Here is a 23,406-nt window from a genome sequence, read left to right on the forward strand (position 1 = left end):
TAAAAAGCATTGGTGCTGTAGCCTGGAACCGATGGAACACTTGACTTCTGTCATCCACAGTTTCCTGAGAGAGTAGAAAGGAATAGCATCTATGCAAACATTGCCAACTTTAACAGTATCACAAAGTTTCCCTTTGCATTCTGTGTTTTGATAGACTTGAGGATGAACAGAACAATAAGAAAGGGCCCAATGAGAGAACCATGTTGTTGTTAATACTATTATTAGAAGTTTTAATGCTGCTAAATTTATGTATCGACCTTTGGAAAACAAGTATCTGCTGGTGAAAATATTTTTAAAAAGCAGGAATAAAAAGTGTAGCAGCAAGAAAACATACGGTGACTGGGCACAGGCTAAGAGGAGGAATCACAACTTTTTAAATTGGATTGCATTCCAGGAACTACTGGGTCTTAGGATCAGCTTCATATTGCTAGGCCTGTCAGTCTACCACCTGTTTTCCACCGAACAAATGTGCTTGCTCTAGAAGAATGCAATGCCACTGCAAGGCTCATGAAATCAAACTTCAAAGCAAAAGAGTGAAACTTCCACTGACGTATTGCATCGTATTTCACAGCTGGGCTCCCTCTCCAGAGAGCAGGGTTGTGGTGGTTTTGTCTTTAGAAAAGACTTTTGTGTATTTGGAGAACTTTTCTTTCTGAAAAATGTTAATGCTAGGATAATGAATGAGACAAACTCAAGTTCAGCTTTTTGGGGCCTCATAACCCAGATACATACATAGTTATTTGTTCTATCCTGGTGTCCTCTTCCTTATTTGTTAGCATATACCAAACATCCTAATATATTCACGTGGTCCAGATATAAATATTAAAAATGCTTTTGAATATCATTCAGCAATCTAAAAGCTTGGGTAACTGGGGTTTTGCAATTTGGATTTTTGTATGTTTGTGTGAGGAGTGAGAGAGAGAGAGGAGAATTTACTGTAATTTATTTTGCAACACCTCTAATTAAAAATAAATTCCAAACTAATACCAATGTCATAGCTGGCAGAACAGTGTAACTTAGGAAAACACATATAACTTGATATAACTTATTCCAACATGTTCAACTTCAACACTTCGGGACCTAAGTTCCCTTTTGTGCAGGAAATATTTTAGACTTGTGCAAAATTGGGTATATTTAAACAGGTTTATAAACAGGTTTATGAAGGATGGAGAACTTCTAATCCAAAGTATCATCTGTTAAATCACAAGATTAGCTACTGTAGCATCCATTGGACTCTCAGTATTCATCTACCTCTCCTTTCCACAGAAAATTTAGTTGATTCTCATAGATTTTCCTTTTGGGGTCATGGTGAGCCTTGGGATGTTCACCAAAATTCTGATCACATTCATAGTTTGAGAATAAATTCTTTTTTCTATGCCTGGATAATCTCTTGATTTGTTCTAGAGCCATGATCCAGAGCCAAGATGGTGTACAAACCACACTTGGCTGAAGAGGATATTTATGGATTTTTCATAGAAAGTACTTGGGAAAAACTCAGTGACTCCAAAAACAAAAGATGGCTCCATGGGGGAATTTGCATGAAACACTGTCATATTCCATGTCTTTTTCAACTGTGGAACAGATTCCTTTAGTAAAGCTGATTAGGTTAATGATGGTTCCACAACTTTTTAGTATGCAAGACATCATGTCTTGAGATTGATTTAATGCAGGAACATACTCCTACTATTTTAGACGATTGCATGGTAGCCTGACAAGTTGATACGACAAATTAAGGACAATTAATATAATGGTTGGAAGAGAAACACTTGCCAAAGGTTATCCTTGAGGTATCAACTCAAGGTTTTGAACAGGCATGTTAAAGATGATTACTTGGGGCATGTGGAATAGCTAAAATGAACAAAGGAAGCATCAATTGGTTTGAATTATAAAAAATGCCTATTTCAGGCATTCCAAAAGACATCAATGTGTATTTGTCTGCAGAAATACCTCCTCAGCAAAGCTATATCACAACAGGATCAGGGATAAAATCATGATTTCTACAATAATAGGCCTGCATGTTCTAAGCCACAGCAGATGAACAGGGATCAGTTAGGGTAGAACATCTGGCAGGAATATGGAATACTATAGCATGGCTGAGCAAATTTACAATCCAGGAATCAGAATGATTTGTGTACCTGCAAATCTATTTTGAGATTGTCCAACAGACATCTGTTGAAATCATCTTCTTGAAACTTCCTAGAATAAAAAACATTCTCAGTAGATATTCTCCTACCGTGTAATAAGTTGTAGCTGATGTTATTACTTATCCTAAAGTTTCCAAACTTTTCTAGGTATTAAGGGGTAAGATTTGGGTGTGTATCATAATTTGGTACTCTTATCAAATCCTACTAGACATTCAGCAAGAAAATATACAATTAAAAAAATAATTTCCATGGTAATCATCCGTAATAAACAGACTACAAACACAGCTGTAGTAGGCTCTGCTTCCTGATTAGAAGAGAGGCTGTATCTCCAAAGTAATGACTTATTCCCTGTGTTTCTAAAGAACAGGAATATATGGTAAGCACAAAATTCCCATTACCCAAGAGATTTCTTAGTATATCCCATATAACTTTTTTTTTCTCTGATTGGTAGGATATGGCGAGAGCCGTGTTCTTTTTTCTTGTAGGACTGGCAACATTTTCATAACTTTCAGGCCAGCAAGAAAAAAGATCACTGGGCATGCTTTTTCTTTGTATTCAGGCTTATTACACTGGCACTGTAAACATTTAAGTGAAACTGTTTTCATTGCAGGACCCTAGAATCTGACAGCTTTGCCTGGGAAGGGGATACAGAAAACAGCATACAAAGTAAGTTGATAGGAAGCCAACCAGTGCATCCCAAGACCCCACCAAGCCTCGGCAGCTATCAGCTCCACTTTGCCTTGCAGCAGCTCCAACAACAGAAGCTTCAGTCACGGCAGCTTTTGGACCAGAGCCGAGCACGGCATCAGGTGACTAAGATGCATGAGGCTAGCTATTATTTGGAGAATTTATAAGCAAAAAGAATCACATACAAAGTTGAACCAAATATGGTAAAAATTAGAAGCCCAGGGTTATTTTGTACAAATCATGAAGGTTTGCATAGATATATATAGGTATATAGCATAGATATACAGGTAGTCCTCGGTTAACAACGGTAATTGGGACCAGAAGTCCCATTGCTAAATGATGTGGTCGTAAAGCAAGGATCATGGGTCAATAAGCTAGTCCCAGCTGATTTGCAAGCAGGCTGGCAGGCAGATAAAGCGTGACTGGTGTGAGTGCGGCAGGGCCGGAGGTGGCTGTTGCTAGGTGAAGGAAGGTGCATGGGTGGCCTTTGAGGTGCGGCATGAGTGCAATGGGGCCGGGGTGGCCACTGCTGGGCAGGGGAGGGTGCGAGTGACTTACTGGAGTGACTTGTGGCCTTTCCTGCCAGCTTTCCCATTGGCTTTGCTTGTGGGAAGCCGGCAGGGAAGGTCACAAATGGTGATCATGTGACCGTGGGATGCTGCAACTGTTGTTAAATGCAAGCTGGTTGCCAAGCACCCAGATCATGATCACGTGACCGCAGGGGGTGCTGTGATGGCCAGAACTTCGAGGACTGGTCATAAGTCTCCTTTTTCAGCACTGTTGTAACTTCAAACGGTCACTGAATGAATGGTCATTAAGCAAGGACTACCTGTATTTTGATTTGCATAGTAATTTTGCAACAACAAATTCCTACAGATTGAAAGATTCTTGTAGGTTTTTATCATATAAAGAAATAGTGGGGAAAGAGAGAAAGAAAGCTTAACAGCAGCTAGGTTGCACAAGAAGGCAAGCAGGAACAGAAGGCCATAGTTCTGTACAGAAATCTGCATCACCCATTCATTAATGTACTATTTCTGATCAGATCAGATCAGTTTGAAAGTTTAAATAACAAAACTACATTTTCTTGGGTCTCTGTCAACATTATAGCCCTGTAGATTTTTGTACTGATTGATGTATTAGATTTTGTATCCTATAATGCTGTTTCTTTTTACTTGCATTTGTATTTATTAGAATTTATATCCTGCATTTCATTCAGAAACTCAAGAGGGTATTCCCTCTCCTGTTTTCCCCCCATAACAACAACTCTGTGAGGTGGGTTGGGCTGATAGAGCATGACCGGCCTAAGTCATCTGGTGGGCTTCTTTGCTGAAGGTAGACTGGAACCTGGGTCTCTTCATTCCTAGTCCGACACCTTAATCACTGTTGTAAAGATAGGTTTTCTCCCCCAGTATATCTGCAGTCTGTCTGATTTCTTTGATTTACTAGTTTGCTTTAGTTTTTATAACTTCAAAGCTTGAAAGATGTCATCATATTACGAAGTATGCATGAAATTATTTTTACTAGCATGCTTTTTTCACTGTACCTAGAATAAGAGTCCAGAGTCACTCTTTGAGTGAGATGGGCTGTGACTAAATTTGAAATATAAATAAATAAACAAACAAACAAACAGTGAAAATTTACTATAGTAAACTCTTAATTTTAGCTAGCCCATGTAGTTCCTTGTAATAAATAGTAACTTTAGCTGAAGCCTAACACTGGGCAACTTCTTCCGTGTAGGCAAATATGGCACAGTAATTGCTTTGCTTCTTTATCATATCACACTTGAATCTATTGTCCAAAAATATGGTTTTTATAGCATATTTTCTTAGCTTTACAAGCATGTTTTCTAAAATCCTCTCCCTGCAGTTGTGAGCATTAGGTGCAGAAGAAAGCCAAAAATTAACCCCTGTCATAGTTTCCTAAAGCATTTTGGAAAGGAAACTGCTAAGGAAAAAAAATAAAAGGAACTTCCAATAGATTGATAATGTCCATCAGGTCTATGGCTACTCCCTCCATTTTCGGCTCTTTCCAACTTTTAGTGAAGGAGAAACACTAGGCACATTTTTAATGTCTATCCAAGGGGACCACGTCCATAGTGCTCTGCTTGGGTAACCTTGTAAGTTAACTTGTGTGAAAGGGGCTGTGATGCCTGACTCTTCTAATTGCTGACATGGAGATGGTGTTGTTCTTGGCTTGGGGCAAAGCCATTACTCAGGAGTTCCTCTTCAAGAGATTCTTTGTTAAGCTTATGCTTGCATCTCCTGCACTCCCTCTCCCAGTCCCTCTGAGCACAGACATTCAGTGGTATCGTTATAGAGATCATTGCCACATCTCAGGCTCAGGAAATACTGAAGTTTCCATTATTAAAGAAAAGGGCTTTAATGCAGAAGCTCTCACTCTGCCTGGAGTAATAAAATTAAAGATTGGAATGATTTAAACATAAAAAAATAGAGGACTGTAACTGGATATTCCTGCCCTCAATAATCAGCAAGTTTACTATTACGTTTCCTGCTAACTTTAGGGAATAAGAAACAAAGGTCTACCTGACTAATTTATGTAACTTTTTCCAGTCATTCAATCAATTCCAGGTATTCCTGACCTGTTGGACATCATTTTGCCAGGATTGTTTGTCAACAACTGCTTCTCTGAGTTCTTAAAAACTTATGTTTGTATCATAAGTGATAATCTCTAGCCACCTTGTCTTCTATCAGCCTCTGTTTCAATTGCCTTCAAATTTTCCAAGATCAGGGTCCTCTCCGGTGACTCTTGTCTTCTCAGTATTATGTATGCAAAATATTTCGGCTTTAGCTTCATCATCAGTGCTTCCAGTGAACTGTCTGGTTTTACTTCCTCTAGCATTGAGGGATTTGTTCTTACTGTGTTCCAAGGTTCTCTCAACAGTTTCCATCAGCACCTCAATTCAAAGACATCAATTTTTCTTTGTTCAGTACTTCTTATGGTCCAGCTTTCACAGCCAAATGTTGCGACTAGAAAAACCACAGTCTTGACAATACTACTTTGTTGTCAGAGTGACGTCTCTGCACTTTAAATTGACTAGAACAGCCTTAATGGTCTTATCCGTAATACGTTTGAATAAGGACAGAATCTGGGTCCTTCCCTGCTCCCCCTTTGCTATGCTCTGGCACCTTAGGCCACATAGCTGTGTGATCTCAGTTCCTTGGACTATAATAATGACAGTTCCTGGGAGAGTGAATGCAATATTTATAAAACGATCTGCAAGCAGTTCCTATCTAAACGTACTATTATTTTCTTCCTGCATGATATTAATTAGCATGAATTTTCATTGGATTAAATATAGACAGTGTTCTTTTCAGTTTGTAGAAGCTTTGCTTCTTTTTGATACAAGTTACAGTATAAAGCCACAGAGTTAATCCAATAATTGATCAAGCTATGTGCCATAAGTTCACTTCAGGAACAGTTATGCATTTGGAAAAATTAAATGCTAATTTACATGTGTATAATTAATACTACACACACACATGCTAAAATGAAGCATTATTTTACAGTGGATTAATTGCACATTTGAGTAATAGTGCTCCCTATTAGAAAAATATTCTATGACAAGTCTTCATAGGAAATTAATCATGATGCTTACCTAAATAACTCAGTTATGCTTACAGACCTTTCTCATTTTAAACATATAATATCTTCCTGAAATACCACTTAAATATTCAATATAAATAACCCGTTTCAATGTGGAATTGTTGCTGTGCTCTATAAAATAGTCCAGTAAAACATTCCATTATTTATTATTTTTAAAAATTTAAAAAATTTAATATGACTGCCTGCCTCACAACAGTGACTCTGGGCAGCTTATAAGGATTAAAATCAACAGTTACAAACAATGACCCGTGGCACTCAAGGTAAACAAGATATACCAATCATAAAACCACATCAACAGCAGAGCTTGCCTAATTTCCTGTAGCAGTATCTGGGAATGACCTTGGGAGACTGGGCAAAGAGATGCTGCCAAGGGAACAGTCAGATAAGAGATGGCATAGCCCGCAACTGGATAGTGGATGGGGCAAGAGGCTCAGAAGAGATCCTCCCTAGGTTCTTGGGCTATAAAGTTTCTCATTATTGCCCATTTAGATGTAAAAGGGATGATTATGAACTATCAGAATGAAAGAATGCTGTCGTGATTTAACTGTTAATAACAATGTTTTTAAAATACCTAATATTCTTTATTACTCTGGTTCTGTATACAGCAAGCTTTTTATGTACTGTCTTTGTTCTTTACCTATCCCCTTTTTTTCACTGCCTTTGGGAAGCTTTACATTATTTTCAGGTTCTTTTGTCTTTGGCTCACACTGCCATAACTTACTTTGGAAATTACTTTAATAGGCCCCATACAAAAGTCATGCCAGGAATGTATTAAATATATTTTTAGTGTAACAGCTGAGAAGAAGGAATTGGATCTGGCTTCTGTGGTTCATAGTTTAGAAACTTCTGGTTCCCTCTGATTCTTCTTTCTGCTTATTTTCTTGCTTCTTTTTTCTTCATGAAACATTGATCTTCAAAGACTATCTGTATAGTGTGTATGACATATATCTTAATAATTCTTGTATGTAATCTGAGATGGACAGTGTTCATAAGAATTGTTGATTTACATTCTTGAAGCAGGAAGAACTTGCTTTCTCCACCAGGTTATCTGGGCAAAGTGGAATCTAGATTGCTTTGTTAATAAGCCTTTAAAATGATTATTTTTCCTGCTGAGTTTCTTTTAACAAGCCTTTTGCCAAAAAAAGACTCTATGTACTGTACCTGTCCCAGAATTGTTTCTGGTTTTCTGGGCATTTAAGATATTGCTTGCTGTACAGAAAGAGGTTTAACTCAATTGTAGAGCACATGTTTTGTATGCAAATGATAATTGGTTCAGTGCTTGCCATTTCCAGATAGAGCTGGGAAATGTTTCTGTCTGAAATCTTTAGGATTGTACTTCTTTACTGACTGTGTTACAGATTGGCCTTATATAGCCTGCCGCCTTTGAAAATGTATTGGCCTTGCTGGTTGGTAATTCTGGGAGTGGTAGTCCATGCGAACCCTACAAGAGGGACAGTTGAGATAAACAAAATAGAATACATGGACTAAAAATCTGACAAATTGTAAGGTAGATGCATATGTCCCTAAGTTGATCTGTATTTCGTTTTTGCTTCTGCCTGTTATTTACAGTAGTGGGATTCCTGTCTCTATCATATCTATCCTCTCAGGATTGTATTAGTGCAAAGAAATAAGCATATGCACAGAGAATTGCAGACATACTGTATATAAATACTGGAATACTTGAGAATTTGAATCTTTGGAACACTGGATGGTGATCCTTTCATATGAATGCAGGGTACAGAAGCTGTTTTGGGCTATCTTCCTTGGGAGATTTTTTAATTGTTTCTATACATATTGTGCTATTTTTTTCTTTATTCTAGAGGCTGTATTTTCACTGAGAGTGAATATGTACCTTTAGTAGTCTTATTATATGCTCTTTGTTGTTAATGCCTCTTAAACCCTAAAAATATCTCTAGTAAAGTCCAAGCGGGGAGCCATGTAAATTGTGTATTATATTCAAAGCAACTTGAGAGGTCCAGACTTGAGGGAGTGGATACTAACCAAATTGAAGTAATTAAAGGTATGATACAGAGCATCCTAAAAATAAATTGAATTAGAGTAGAAGTTGCCAAGGTGTATATAGTCCATGTTATTATTCAGGCAATATGACAGTGTTAGAAGAATCCCCTGGATTAGCCAGAAATATTTCTCTGGTGCAGCATCCTGTTCTTCTCATTGGTCAAGAAGGTGTGTACCTTCTAATACCCTCCAATTACTATCCAAAAGCTATTAATCTTTTCTCCAATTTCCTTCCAAAATAATTTGAGTTGGTGGTGGTCATTACAATCCACTGAAGTTAAACTAAGTATTCTATTAAAAAAATACTTCATTTGATCATCCTGATTCTCCTTTCATTCAGCTTCAGTAGATAATGACTTCTAGTTTTACTAGAAAAAAAGATATATGTATAGATATGTGTGCAGTATATTTGTCCACTTCCTTGCACAATGTATATTTTATATGTCAGTATCACATACACACATTTTTCTTATGTGCTAAAATGCTCCAAACCTTATATCCTTTCATTGTAAGAAAATTCATCATTTTGATTACCTTTTTTTTAGAAGATTTTCCAGTGCTATAATAGATTTTTTTAACATGTGGTGCCCAGAACTATGTACATTATTTCAAGTGTTGTTCCATAGATTTGTAAAAGCATTATTTATAGTTTTTGTTAAAATCCCTTTCTAAGTGATTTAGGGGTTGCTAGCATAGAATTCACTTTTTTTTTTCTTTACAACTGGTGAACAAAATGGTTTTTTCACTGAGATCTCTTGATAAAACTTAGGTGGGGATTTCAACATTTCTAAGACTTGGGGATGGAATTGAAAAGCAGCCACATGCCCCCCTCCCTCCAACTCACATGAAGTAACTGAGAGAACTAGACTGTTTGTTGCCACCTTCCTTGTATCCTGGCTTAGTTGCCAGAATGAGCTGCATTTATCAATTGTCCCTCAGGATGGAGAGAAGGAGGGGAAAATTGGTCCTAAATAAAATATAACTGCTCGCATGATCTAAAAACATAACTACTAGCATGATATAATATGGAGATCTCTTTAGATGCCTGTAACTACTCTGAAGCGTCAGAAAAGATCCAGTCATAGGGAGAAGGGTCTAACCTTTTAGCAAGAAGAGTTTGGCACTCTCTTTAGAAAACAGCAGCTTACATGGGTGCTGCTTCTGCTATTAACAACCTAATTCCACACTGATCCATTTAGGGCAATGGCCCAATAATTACTGTCTTTATGGGGAAGTGGGAGAGATGAAGAACAAATTCTGACAGATATCTCAGGATCTCCCTCAACAACTAGAAAAGAAAACAGATACGGATACAGATACAGATACAGAGGAAGCTACAATAGCACAAGAAACTATCAGCCCTATCAGCAATTCTCTCTCATCCAATTCCAGGTCCTCAGCGTTTGATCTCTGTCACTTCCTTTAAAACAGGAATGGGGAGCTTGTGTTCCTTCCTATGTTGCTGAACTTAACAGTCGGGTATATCCAACCAATAATCATATTGGCTAGGACAGTGGGAATCTTCACCGAGAAAGCCCTTAACTGAATGGCCCCCAGATTCCTTAGCCCTGCTTCAAAAGGACCACCAAAATCTTGAAGCATAAGAATGGTTTAGTAGCCTTTATTGCTGAGCAATCATGTTTACAACACAAAATATTATTGTGTTCCCCAAGGTAGAGGTCAAAGGCACCAACTGTGATTCTGTTTAGATCTACTAGGGTAAGATGTTAAGTCTCTTTCCCAGATGCCAGATACAATTCCAGTTATTTCCACAGAATCACTGGGAAGCTCAGACAATTTGTAACCTGTTCTATCTACTTGCAAAGCAACAATGAGTCATCTTTGCAAAATGAGATGAGATGACAAAGACCAGAGACTTCTTTAGCAGGAGAATCAAAATCTTGCATATGGTTTTGGCTTTGGAATACACAGACAATTATATTTCTGTTCACATGATGATTGGGGAATGCCCTGGTGAGGTTTTCAGTCCTTTTCCTGCAGTTTGAACGCTGGTGGTGTTTTTTTTAGTATTTCGTTGCAGGATGTTGAACGGTGCCTTGAGCAGCATATTATGAGCTGTTCTTTCCCCCATTCCATGTAACTTGTGGTTTGGACTTACTTGTTCATGACCATTTCATGAATAAGTCACAGCACCAACATTATGCAAAATGCAGTGATTCCCTATATTTAAGTATTCTAATACTTGGCATTTTAAGTCATGTAGACATTTTAAAGATTTCTTGCTCAGGAGTGCATGAGAGAAGGTGCCTCTTATTACCTAGTGACCTAACTACTAATCTAGATTAATCATTTGGTCATACTTCAGAAAACTGGTACGCACATGCAGCTTTGTGAATGTTTCTGAGCATAAGCAGGGTTTGTTCTGTCTTTGAAATACACACATGTGCAGTCTGTGTGGTAATTTTTCACTCACGTGTATACTGTTACAAACAATTCCATAGCACTATTTAAATCCTAGATCTTCAAGAAAACCATTTCTTCAGCATGAATAAAGAAATATCCATTTTTTAAAAAAAAATATTGCTTATTTACTCTGTTGATTTGATTTGCCTGACAATAATTTGACAGGCCCTTCTTCCCTCCTTAAGCAGTCACTGTCTGGTTGAAACTGTAGAATGGGGGGGCCAGAATTCACTCAAATGTGTTGGCCTGAATTCATTGATCTAAGATGATTTGTTAGAAACCAGTAAGGAAATGAATTGTCTGATTTGGCCTAAGGTCTATGTGACTTCCTGTCCTAGAACTAGGGTCTGGGCAGCCAAGAACCATTAAAAAGATAAATACTTAATAACAAATGATAAATGATAAATAACGATGAGAGAAATACGATGGTGCTCCATACATGTTATCTGCTTGCCAAGTTCTTGAAATACTTAATGTTTTACACACAGGGCTCACAATCCAATACTAAATTTATATTTCTATTTATTAGGTTTTTATCCTATCCTTCCCACACCACTTCCCAGTTGTTCATATATGACAATGTACATAGTTCATCCCCTTTTGATTTTGTCAAGAAGGTAGGAAAATTGTTGATCTTTAAGTAAACTTAAGCCTTGATTGTGGTTATCTTGACTGATGCAAGTGAGAAAAGGTTGTCTGCTTTCAAATCAGAAATGGTGGCACAATGAAAGACTAACAGTATTTAAAAAAGAATATATATTATCATAAGCCCCAGTACATTATTTGAATATCTGGAATAAAATTAATGGCTGTATTTTCTGTGGTTTGATTTACACTGAAATTGTATTGAGCTTCTCATATTTCACAACCAGCATTTACTGATTGTTGGGAAGATCCCTTCTGGCTAGTAGGATCATATGTTCACTTGAGATCCTGTTCCATATCTAAGTCTGTGTCTAATGTGTAATCTGAATAATTAGGCCTAGAACACTTCTCAAGATATTTCACATGGGAAATAATGGAATTTAAAACCATACAAGCAGCCCTACAGAATCACTAGTGCTTGTTGGAAAAGTTTATATTGAATATGACACAATTCATGCTGCTGTGTACATATTATTTGGCTCACTCTATATTCAACAGCTCTCACTGATTCCTTCATATGTATTAATTTCACTTTTCTATGCTGGATGAAGTTTATATTTGCTGACCTTGAGATGCCTTTTTTGTCATCCAGGATTGTCTGAGGAAATGTATTATTTCAGTTATCAAGCAAGTTTCTGATTTCTCTGATTTTCTAATACTGTAAAATAATTAATGTTCTCCACCTAGAAGAACAGTACAGATGTTTGGCTTCTAAACTATTGCTAGGGATATCAGCTTGAATTTCTTGTGTGTTCCATCTCCAATTACAGCTGATTCATGCTCGATTAAGATTTTTATTTTATTTTAGTTCGTATTTGATGAGATATTTACCCAAGCCAATCTCTTCTCTATGATCAAAACTTTTAATCACACTTGTTGCTGTTTTGTTTGTAAAGTAGCTTCTCTTGTCTCCTCAGCATGTGCTAAGAGGAACCACAGCGGGGTAGTTTTCTTTGAAGGTGAATCCAAGACTGGGTCAGTGTTAGATCCCTGTCTCTGTATGCTGATTGGAGCATACAGCAGCCAGAAATAAAGCAAAACAGAGAAACAAAGATTATTGGATATCTGCTGCCCCCAAGAAAAACAGTCCTGACTTTTCCTTAGCCTCTGACAATTATGCTGTTAAAAGTTACTTTGTTGACTCTTCCCACTGTGATAGAACTGTCTGCATGCAGTTAAGGAAGATGCACCCACAGGGCTAAGCAAGATGTATACAATGGGAGGGTTATACATTCAAGTACTTCTTCACTGCATGGTGAACTGTGAAATTAATACAGTTTAAAAACCATGACTTTGTTATTTTCAGAAGCAGAAATATTCTATTAGAAATCTAATCATATGAACAGTTCTATTAGTCATAAACATTAAATTCCATTTATGTTTTATTTCCTTTTCTACTAGGCTTTGTTTGCCAGCTTCCCAACATGCAGTATCGGTTCGACGGCCTTGTCATCTGGTTCTTGTGGTTATAGAACATCAAGCTCCATTTCTCGAGTCCCGAATGTATCCAGCCTGGACAAAGTGATATCATCCCAGAGTGCATCTTCACATTTGGTCCCTAAGCCCCCAGCCAGCCACAGACAAGCACTTATCAGGAATGTAGCATCTCAGAGAATATCCAAGTAAGTTTATGTTCCTTAATCAGAACTAGCCTTGAAATTTTAGATGAATAAAGATTAGCTTGCAAGTGTCCCTTACTCGTTCTTGTGGACTTATGAGGTCTCTACATTGATGTAATGGACCAATTAGATACAAGTTTTGTCCTACACGATTTTAACAACAGATACTATGGTTTATTTCCTGAGTACGGTAGACTACTTTTATGACCTCTGCATGTTATAACAAAGACATAAATGGATTTTTTAATGCTTGACGTTTTTGTACATTGTAAATTTGTACATTTACGAATTTCTAAGCTTTGGTCTTAACATATTGTAATAATTGCTTTCTGAAAGGTATTGAAATAGTTTTATTTAATTATGTATGTATGTAATAATTTATTCAAGTGCTTTTAAGTTACTTCAATTGCATGAGTCTAAGTTACTATTTATACATTTGTTGTCCTTTTTTTTAATCATTAAACTGGAATCTGACTTATTTTCTTTTACTTTTAGTTGTTTTGTGGCTTTCTATTAAAGGTAGTCCTCACTTAACAACTACAGTTGGGACCAACAACTCCATCGCTAAGCAACATGGTTGTTAAGCGAGAGATCACGTGACTGTGACGGATCTATAGCCTCACTTCTGTTGAGTTGTTAAGCAAATCTCCACAGTTGCTAAGCAAGACATCATGTGACCGTGACTTGTAATTTTACTTCCGGCTTCTCTTTTCGGAAGTCAACTGTGAAGCATGCAAATGACGATCACATGACCACGGGATGCTGCAATGGTCGTAAATACCCACCAGTTGCAAAGCACCCAAATTTCGATCATGTGACTATGGGGACACTGCGACGGTCATAAGTGTGAGGACCAGTTGTAAAATTACTTTTTCTGCACTGTCATAACTTCAAATGGTTGCTAAACAGGGCAGTCATTAAGCGAAGATTACCTGTAATGCTCTTCTGTTTCCTAGACTAAATAGTCTCAGTCTTTTAAATTTCTCATTATACAGATACCTCCCTAAGTTTACTGTAAATTGTACCTTCATCTTTGGAGATGTTAAGCTCTGTTATAAATCTTTGTTCACTTGTTCTTGCTTTAATGTTAATAGGTGATGGCTCTAGACTGACCTTCTCTAGAGGCTTGGAAGCTAAGCAGGGTCAGATCTGGTTTACCTTTTGATGGGAGACCATAAATGAATTCTATAATTGTAGACTGCGAAGTTGAAAGAACATCCGGTAAAAAACCAGTGGCAAAGTACAATACTTCATACAGTTGCCAAGGAAACTATATGGCTATATCCATGTAGTCACTAACAGTCAAGCTTCACTTGAGGACATCTTCATCTTTAAAATTAATTTTTTTTCAGAATTATTAATTCTGAAGCAATTCATGGTAATAGAACAAGTACATAATATGGAGAGGTCAGGTCAGGAGACAAAGGCTTAAGAGAACAAGGTTTGGCTCAGCTATATTGGGGGAGTATATTAAACTATTGTGTGCACTTAGATTTTGAATGGAGAAGAAAGAACTAAAAAGATATATCACTACACCTGCTACTCTTCCAGTTTTTAGCACTAGCTTGTAGGTCAGGTGAAATATATGTACCTACAGTAATACCTAGAGGAAGGCACATTTATTTACACCATCCAATTACGCAGTAAATACTAAATATTACACTTCTTATCTAAAATATCTCTGTGGTAATAGTTCGCTATTTAAATATTAGCTCCAAATGTTTTGACTGTATAGCTTGGGTGGGTACCAATGACCCACTAGCTTCATGCAGTCCTCATCTTACACAGAATACTGTACCTCAAGACCCTGCCATCAAAATCTGATGGCAAGTAATCCATTTTTGGAAGCACAATTTTGTGCTTGTGAAACCAGGGTAAAATAGATCAATTAAGCCTTTCCAAAGTTTAATGCAGCTATTTTCAATATAAACTTCCAACTCTCCCAAAAAAAACCAAAGAAGGGCTCAGTTTTTGGCCACAGCTCTCAGGAGAGATCATATCACTACCATTCTTCTTGTGGCATCAGAGGCCAAAAAACAAACATGCTGGAATGTGTGTACCAGCCACAAAATGGTTGCTATGTCATAGCTAGTTTTGTGGTAGATAAATATATTAAGGATGTTGCACAGATGGGTTCTGTGGAATCATCTGCATCAAGTCAGTTTCTTGACATTTTGGCATTCTGACAAATATAAGAGACCTTCATGATTGATGGACAGGTAACATGCAGAATATAGTTTGGAAGCCAGAATACTGGATGAGCTTTATGGGAGTTGTATATACAGTATGTGGGTGTTTTCCTCACAGCATGTCTTGCAACCAAGTGCTTATAATCCAATAGTTTATATTGACGTGGGAAGAGAAAGTAACAACTCCTAATCACCAATAAGCAAGTCAATTTTGTTTTCTATATAAGAAAAATGTATTTAGTTCAGAATTGCCAAAACATGCACAGTCCCTATGTGCCAGCATACCCTAAAGGCAACCTGGATAGGTTAGTTTTATCCAAGCATGTTTACTGTTGGGTTGATAATACAGAAGTTCTTCATTGTGGTCTCTCACACTTGCTTCATCACACCTATTTAGAACATTAAAAAACCCTATGTAAGAAATTCTGTGAGCCCGGCTAGAAGATATCACCAAGCTGTTGTATATTTTAACTACTGATTCTTTGCTATATTATGCAGAGTCTTTCACAGTACACAAAGAATGCATTCTAAAGCTGTGGATTCTTTTGTTAGGGATGAACATTCCTGCCTTTCACTCATCAGTTTCATTTTTGCCCACTGGATTACTGTATCATTTTTAGGATTTCAAACTATTACCTTTGGTTTAAAAAAAAGTATATTTCCTTATTGAAATGTTTCATTATTTTCTAAATTATTTGATTTGATTTATGCCCCTATATTTTAGCTGATGTAGAATAATGGTAATGCCACTTGCTAGTATCTTGTCTAGATTATATCAGCCTATTTTAGGGGGAATCAACCTCTCTCAACACTATCTTAAATATATTGTTTTCCTTAATTCACACTGTTAAGAATTGGGTCACCAGCCAGTGCCAGAAGATGTTTGGCCTCATTATATATAGCTTTTAGTGGGAGGCATCTGTCCTGGATTTATGTCTAGCTTATCAACCAGTAAATCTTTGTTTTAAATTAGTGGGCTCTTTCTGGTCAGCTATATTAAAATTTTCTCTTAGCCATCATGTTCCTTTGAGATAAGGTAGGCTGCTAATCAACATATTTTGAGTCTTCTTTCAGACAAATTTGATAAATACTTGGTACCTTTAGCAAGTGGACATTCCAATCAAATTGATCCTGTACTGACTTTTTTCCCCCTCTGTTTCTCTTTGTTGGGAGAGGAGTGTGTGTGTTAGTTCAGGTGACAAGCGTTTCAGTGAGTTCTGGTGCTTGCTAATCAATAAGATGTATATTTGAAGATGTTGGTGTGCTGTACTCACATATTGGCAAAGGGTATGTTTATCTTTTTGAGATGGAATTGGAGCTCCCTGGACAGACTTTGCTTAACTGTGTTCTTGTGGTTTCTACTCTGTGACATGCAAGAGTGTGGGAAAACTGGAAAAAGCTCGGCATCAAAAATGCACAAAAGAGGGAGGAGGGAAGACACTTTAAAAAAAAAATGGTATTCACAGTTTCAGAATATAGTCTATTTAACTACCAGAAGTCATTTCAGAAATACTTTCTGAGCTGTTCTTCAGGTTCTAGTATAGGTTCCAAGTCTCTCCTTGCCATTTATAGAATTATATAGTGATTTCCATGTGAGTTATATAGAAATAGGGGCTCCTAATATATATTGCTGCAAAACTGAGGGTTGATCACATAAAAATTCATATATGGATTTGGATCATCGATTCATGTGTCCTTCTGTACTGTTCTAGCTATAAAACAGATTCAAAAGAGGGGAAAAAATCAAGTTTTCCACATATAGGAGAGATTTCCACTGGCTCAAAACACTTCAGAAAAAACTATTTCCTAAATGCTTTGAGACCATGATTTTCCATTCTTCTTCAGCCATTCAGAACAAATGATTTGTCCTTTGTTTCTATTTCCAGCTTGTTTTTGAACTCCACTGACAAGATTCCTGTTGCATTTTATGTAATAAAATGTTGAATGTTTCTTATTTCTTAACCCTAGTGTCCTATTCCATACAATAGGAAAATTCCTACATTTTGTTAGATTTTTCATTTATTCTTTACTTTCCCAGAGAAAGAAGAAAAAGTGCTGTTTGATGCAAACATGAAATCCGCTTAATAGAAAGGGATTAAACTTTGCTGAGTAAGGTTGTGTAGCACTCCAGATTTGAAGGGTGATTCAGAACATGCATGAGTACTACAGCCATATTCCAAATCATATTTTGTTTTCAAACTCGGATCTGGTTTATATCTACCTTAGTAGCATTTTCCCCTCAAAGCTATTAAGCTCTTTTGTAAGGAATGGCAATGTACAAGAAACTGCAATTTGGAACCATCTGTCTGGGAAGGATGTTGAATCTCTGATCCTGCAGGTTCTTGAACAAAGATTGGACCAAAGGGATTGGTCTATATGGTTCATTTGATTTATTCATATTATGTCACATATTTCTGGTAGCACACCATTTAGTGAATTCTGGTCTGTCCTTACACTGCAATTCTACCTTTTGAGTAATTCAGTTTACTGAGAAGAATGTAATTCTTTTCTCAAAATTACTTTCCTTTCTCCTGTCCTTTTGTCATTCCATCAGTGCTTAATTTATGTATCTCACTGCATAGTTGAACCAATTTTCAAAGATTTCTAGAGATATTTCTGAACAGGAGCAATGGGAAGAAAGAATCTAGAATCAGATTACCTCTTTGAACAGCGCTGCTAAGTATTTCAGGCTCAGCTAGATCCTATTTGAATTTCCTCTGCCTTATCTGGGCAGAGAGAAAAGGAATGCACAAAAGGTCCTGCAAGTCATTAACCTCATTGCTTAGTACATAGATCTTAAGTTACCTGTGCACTGCCATTGCTGTGGTTCTTAGCTTTCCTGGAAGCTAAAGTAAGGATATTGCATAGTACCAACAGTGTTCCTTTTCTGTTATGCCAGTGGCAAGTTGTTCCTCTGAGGAGAACTGGCAATACAAGAAAGATGAATCAGTATTGAATTGCTACTTCTGGTGTCCTGTTGTTCCTGGCCTAAGTGGGATTAGGCCCACCTTGAATTTCTTCTGTGAGCCAGATGCACAATCATGCAGGAGCATATGTAGATAATTTATGCATGGTAGATGAAGAAGGCATCATTACTTGTGCTTCAGGTCTCAAACTAGAAGGGAAAGGAAAAGAGATACTTTTGTGGAGTTCTTGGTGCTCTCTGAGCTTGGTTGTTTGCTTGCAAACATGATGATGTAACCCAGTTGGGTAATGAAATATCTGCAAGCAAACAACCAAGCTCAGAGAGCACCAAGAACTCCACAGTTCAACCCTGAGCTACAGATAGTCTCTTCTATTGAGATACTTCTGTTGCTAGTCATGTAAGAACTAAGGAGACAGTTCTTTTAGTAGCTCTTCTAGTTTTTTTCCAGGAATAATTTGTCCTTTTCCAATTACAAGTTGACTTTTTTTCTCCTTCTAATTTTGACATAAAGCATTTGCTGCTTTTTCAGTACCAGTCTAGGAACAGGTGCTTCCTTCTGCTTGGAAAGGACACAACAGGACTTTTAACCTTGTATAAGAGCTGATAAAAAAATGAACAAATCAGAACATCCTTCAGGAGTTCTGGAAAACCAGATTTCAATGTTTGACTGTTGTATGATCATCCTCATCCTCATCTACAACTAAGATCTTTGCTGGACAAAAATATAAAGACAATTCTAGACAAGTTGCTTTGAGGAGCCCTATAGGACAATTATAACAGATACCAATGTTAAGAGTCAAGCATCACACAGGATAAGTGGCTCAGAAAAAAAAATAGACAAAATAGGATTAAAATCTTTATTTCATATGTAAGACAAATTTCTTATTTCATAGGTTCTAAAAGCATTTTTTTTCTTAACCAAATCTATTAAAAAGGAAAAATTTGTACAGTATGTGTTAATATCAGGAAAGATTAAAGATTATATTTGGACATTATTTAGGATTTAAGACATTACTAGCTGATTTAAATAATGAATTGGCATGGTACAAAAGATTGTGTGGTTTAGAAGTTTCCATTTCATTCTCTCATATGAAAGGAACTTCTATAGCTTTTTATGTTTCTTTGGGATTGAGATCTGCAATGTGGACACTCTAACACAGACCCTGAGGCACTGAAAGAACAGTGTTATACTCCTATTTCCAAATTAGTTGTGTATGTGTATGCATAGTTTGTACCTGGTGCAAAATGAGGTGAAATGGTCCTTGCAAGGCATCTTTTTTTCATTGTGAGAAGTTGAGGCTGCTTCATGGATTGATTTGTAACTTCACAGCAATTGGTTGGACTTGATCACTTTCCAGCCACTTTCAAATGTTATGCTAAACATGGTAATTTATTAGGAATAGTTTTAGTCATCAAAGGGCAACTCAGATGTAATATGTAGCTAAAACTAAGTGGAGAAAAAACAATCTGAGACAGCTATAAATAGGCTGAGATTTCTAACCATTCAAGTAAAAGAAAATTAAAAGGAATATGTGGTTAATGAAATAGGGAAGTGTAAGAAAGAGACCAAAGATGAATTAAGTTGGCTATTCTTGATCCAGTCATTCTGCTTAAGTCATCTGTTTGCCATCCAAACTCCCCCAAAAGTTCTATGGACCTGGAATCCATTGTTTAATGTGTTCCTCTGGCTTCTAGAGGATTATCTACTCCTGAGTTAGGAAGCTACACAGCTCGTCAAAACTACAAATGCTTTTTGTGATTACCCACCTTGTATGTATGCTTAAAATCAGCTTTTCCCAATCTGGGTGTCCTTCCTGATGTGTGGATTTTTATTTACTAGAATTCCCCAGCCAACTTACCAACACAGCCATTCCTGAGAATTCTGGAAGTTGACATCTAGAGACCTGGAACTTGCTCAAGAGTTGTGCTTGCATTTCTACAGCTTTTGACAGCGTTACAATGAGCATTTTGCATAGGAATGTTTCTTTCCTTGTCAATAAAGATTAAGTTCTGTGGAAGACAAACATTTCTAGATTATATCCATGCAAATCTTACGGGTACCCTTGGCCCAAGACCTGTAATAAGCAGCAATATTAGCTTTGTACCTCATAGCACCCAACATTTTCATTTTTTTTGTTTGATATGAAATGAGCAAAGCCTTAGCAAAATGCTGTATCTGTGTAACATAAATTTTTTGAGAAAAAAACCAGCAAACAAGAACTACCTCCTCCTAAGCCTCCAGAGAGCTGATGGCAACTAGACGATAAGGGGCTAAATGGGAAAAAAAATTGACCTGGTGGAATCTTTAATATTTCTAACAGCTACGCATTTATTGCATGGAAAAATGGTCTGGAAAATGTTTGATTTTTTTTGTCCCTGAATATTAGAATGGCTTTCCCCCTCAGATTTATTTTCTTTCAGTGCTGCCTTCTAATTCAGTGTTTTGTCTGGCAGGATAACCTCTACAGAAAGGCAGCTGAATGGATTCCAGAATAGCTTTGATAGTGCTACATCCTGTGAGCCACTTGCAAACTCCACAGGTGAGAGAACTGGGGCTCTGCAATGACTAATTCTTCAAATACTTCCTTTTGTTTCACTTCTGCATTACAGTATGCCTTTATATATCCTACAACAAGGTTACTTGTGTACAACAGATAAGATCTCCATGATGCAACCTGGAAAATACCAAGAAAATACCAAGAAAGACTTGATTGCTTCTGAACACGAAGATCAGAGAAAGGTGCCTTCTCTGCAACATTTTCTTCGCCCTTATTATTTTTATTTTTATAAATAACTTGAGGTGGCAAACATACCTAATACTCCTTCCTCCTCCTATTTTCCCCACAACAACAACCCTGTGAGGTGCATTGGCCTGAGAGAAAGTGACTGGCCCAAGGTCACCCAGCTGGCTTTCAGGCCTAAGGCGGGACTAGAACTCTCAGGCTCCTGGTTTCTAGCTAGCCCAGCGCCTTAACCACTAGACCAAACTGGCTCTCTTTTAAAAGCAAAATCTAGAATTGGTGAAAAGAGAAGTGGTAAATGAAAGAAAACCTATCTATGCTATAGATAAAGGGTGATTCTATCTCACATTCATCAGAAAGAGCTGTGGCACCTTATAATAGACATTTGTTTCTCCTCTATTTTCATTGAAGTAACCATTCTATTTAAAAAAAAGAAAAGAAAACATTAGTTTCACATTTGCTTGCATTGAATTCATTTTAGGATGAATTCTAAAGTGGAACTACCTTTTTCACCCATGAAAAGGATCAATACCAGTAGAACCTTCAAAGTAGCTTGCCTTTTTGTGTTTGTGTCATATTAGTGAGTATGTTGGCGTTTGGTTCCTCATGGGGCTCTTACCAATTTTCATGGGATACTGATAAGTCAAGAAGAAGAGAGGCTTCAGTCCAGAAAAGAAAAAAATAGTCAGGGAACCTGCCTCAGGCTAAGGCATTTTTTCCATTTTCCAGGTCTCTTGGAAGCTGGTACCCAGATTATATTCGCCAGAGCTAGACCTTTGTACAACCGAACCCGAACCATTGACACAATTATAGTGCAAAGAAAGAAAAGGCCAGAGGAGGGAGGGCCAGCTTAAGGTAACAATAGGCACCTCGCTGTAATTTTAATAGTTAATGCTAAGGGGAAAAAAAGCAGGAGACCTATCTGCAAAAATCTCATGGCTTTTGGTGAAAGGGAGAAACTAAGCATATTCAATGGCTGCCACAAGTCTGTTCATAACATGCTATTTCCAAGTGTAGAGTACTGTAAGAAGGAAATAAAATCTGCCTGTTTTTCTACTGTAGATTTCTGAGCTTACCTCAAGTTTTAGTCAGGAAAATAAATGTTTGTTATGATTTTTGATAAGGTCTGATGATGGAAGATAGATAACAGCTTTACATAATACCTAAGCTTCTCCTTGTTGTCTTTTTTTTTTCAGCCATACTCTTAATTTGCCCTAGGTAGGATTTTACAGTGGTAAATTCAAGCCCCTTAATCTGGTGGATTGAAAACTAAAGGAAATGCTAACCTAAAAAACTGATGTTATAAGCAGTTTTTGGTGTGTTTATATAATGACTAAGGTTTCAAAATAAATCCAGGATATTGTGTAATTTTCTTAGTGCTGTATTAATCTTTTTGTGATAAGAAAGTATATATAGAGCCAGTTTGGTCTAATGGTTAAGGCGCTGGGCTAGAAACCAGGAGTCTGTGAGTTCTAGTCCTGCCTTAGGTATGAAAGCCAACTGGGTGACTTTGGGCCAGTCTCTCTCTCTCAGCCCTACTCTCCTGACAGGGTTGCTGTTGTGGGGAAAATAGGAGGAGGAAGGAGTATTAGGTATGTTCGCTGCCTTAAGTTATTTATAAAAATAATAAAAATAATAAAGGCGGGATAGAAAATAAATAAATCAATAAATTTTCAGTACATTTTCTTTCAATTAGAAATGCACGATCAGTACTGTCCTTAAGTCAGGGAGTGAAGTAATCAATCCACAATAGGAATCCCTATAGTTTCTCCATACTAATAGTAATTTGTCCTGCAGAACAGAAATACCATTAATATCTTTCTCATTTTTGCTCTCCTGCTTTTATCTGCCTTTACAGTAATTAACTGTACAAGTTGCCTGAACTTTGAAGCATCCCTTCAAATGGTACCTCAAGTGACCCAGCCTTAGTTTGATTATATGGATGTGAGCCACTGCACTGCAAAATACCTTCTTGTGAATATGCCTCGTTAGCAACAACAGAGAAATGACTCTGTCATTAGCGTACTTGTTTATGACCCATGGTTTCTGGGAATTCTTTGTTCATGTGGAATAATTGCATTATGGATGAGGTTCAATACCTGCCAGTGTAGGGTAGACACATGCTGAGCCAGTCAGTGTAGCACACATGCAGTTCCGCCATTTGTTTTGACCCCATTCACCCACACTGATAGTTTCCTGCCGATTTCTAAAGAATGGAGTAACTCTATGATAGTCCCAATAAAAAATGCTAGGATTAACACAGCAAATTATCATCTGATTAATTTGATGTACATAATCAGCAAATTGTTTGCAAAGTATCTTTATCAAAAGTTCACTGATTGGATGAACTTAGAAAAAATCTTAATTGTACCACCTGCCAGGGAAGTG

General features: G+C 37.2%; 1 protein-coding gene across 3 annotated transcripts in view; it reads left to right on the plus strand.

Moving 5' to 3' along the window:
- The window catches only part of TTLL5 (tubulin tyrosine ligase like 5), a 157,605-nt gene that overhangs the window by 123,760 nt on the left and 10,439 nt on the right, over positions 1-23,406 (plus strand). For all 3 annotated transcript variants that reach the window (XM_063290128.1, XM_063290129.1, XM_063290130.1), the window contains 4 exons: positions 2,755-2,953; positions 12,945-13,165; positions 20,732-20,817; positions 21,748-21,873. In XM_063290128.1, the coding sequence (XP_063146198.1) occupies positions 2,755-2,953; positions 12,945-13,165; positions 20,732-20,817; positions 21,748-21,872 (631 nt within the window). In that variant the 3' untranslated portion in view covers position 21,873. The remainder of the gene's footprint in view (positions 1-2,754; positions 2,954-12,944; positions 13,166-20,731; positions 20,818-21,747; positions 21,874-23,406) is intronic.

The sequence above is a fragment of the Candoia aspera genome, chromosome 1 (assembly GCF_035149785.1).
Source record: "Candoia aspera isolate rCanAsp1 chromosome 1, rCanAsp1.hap2, whole genome shotgun sequence".
In the NCBI taxonomy this organism is placed as follows: domain Eukaryota; kingdom Metazoa; phylum Chordata; class Lepidosauria; order Squamata; family Boidae; genus Candoia; species Candoia aspera.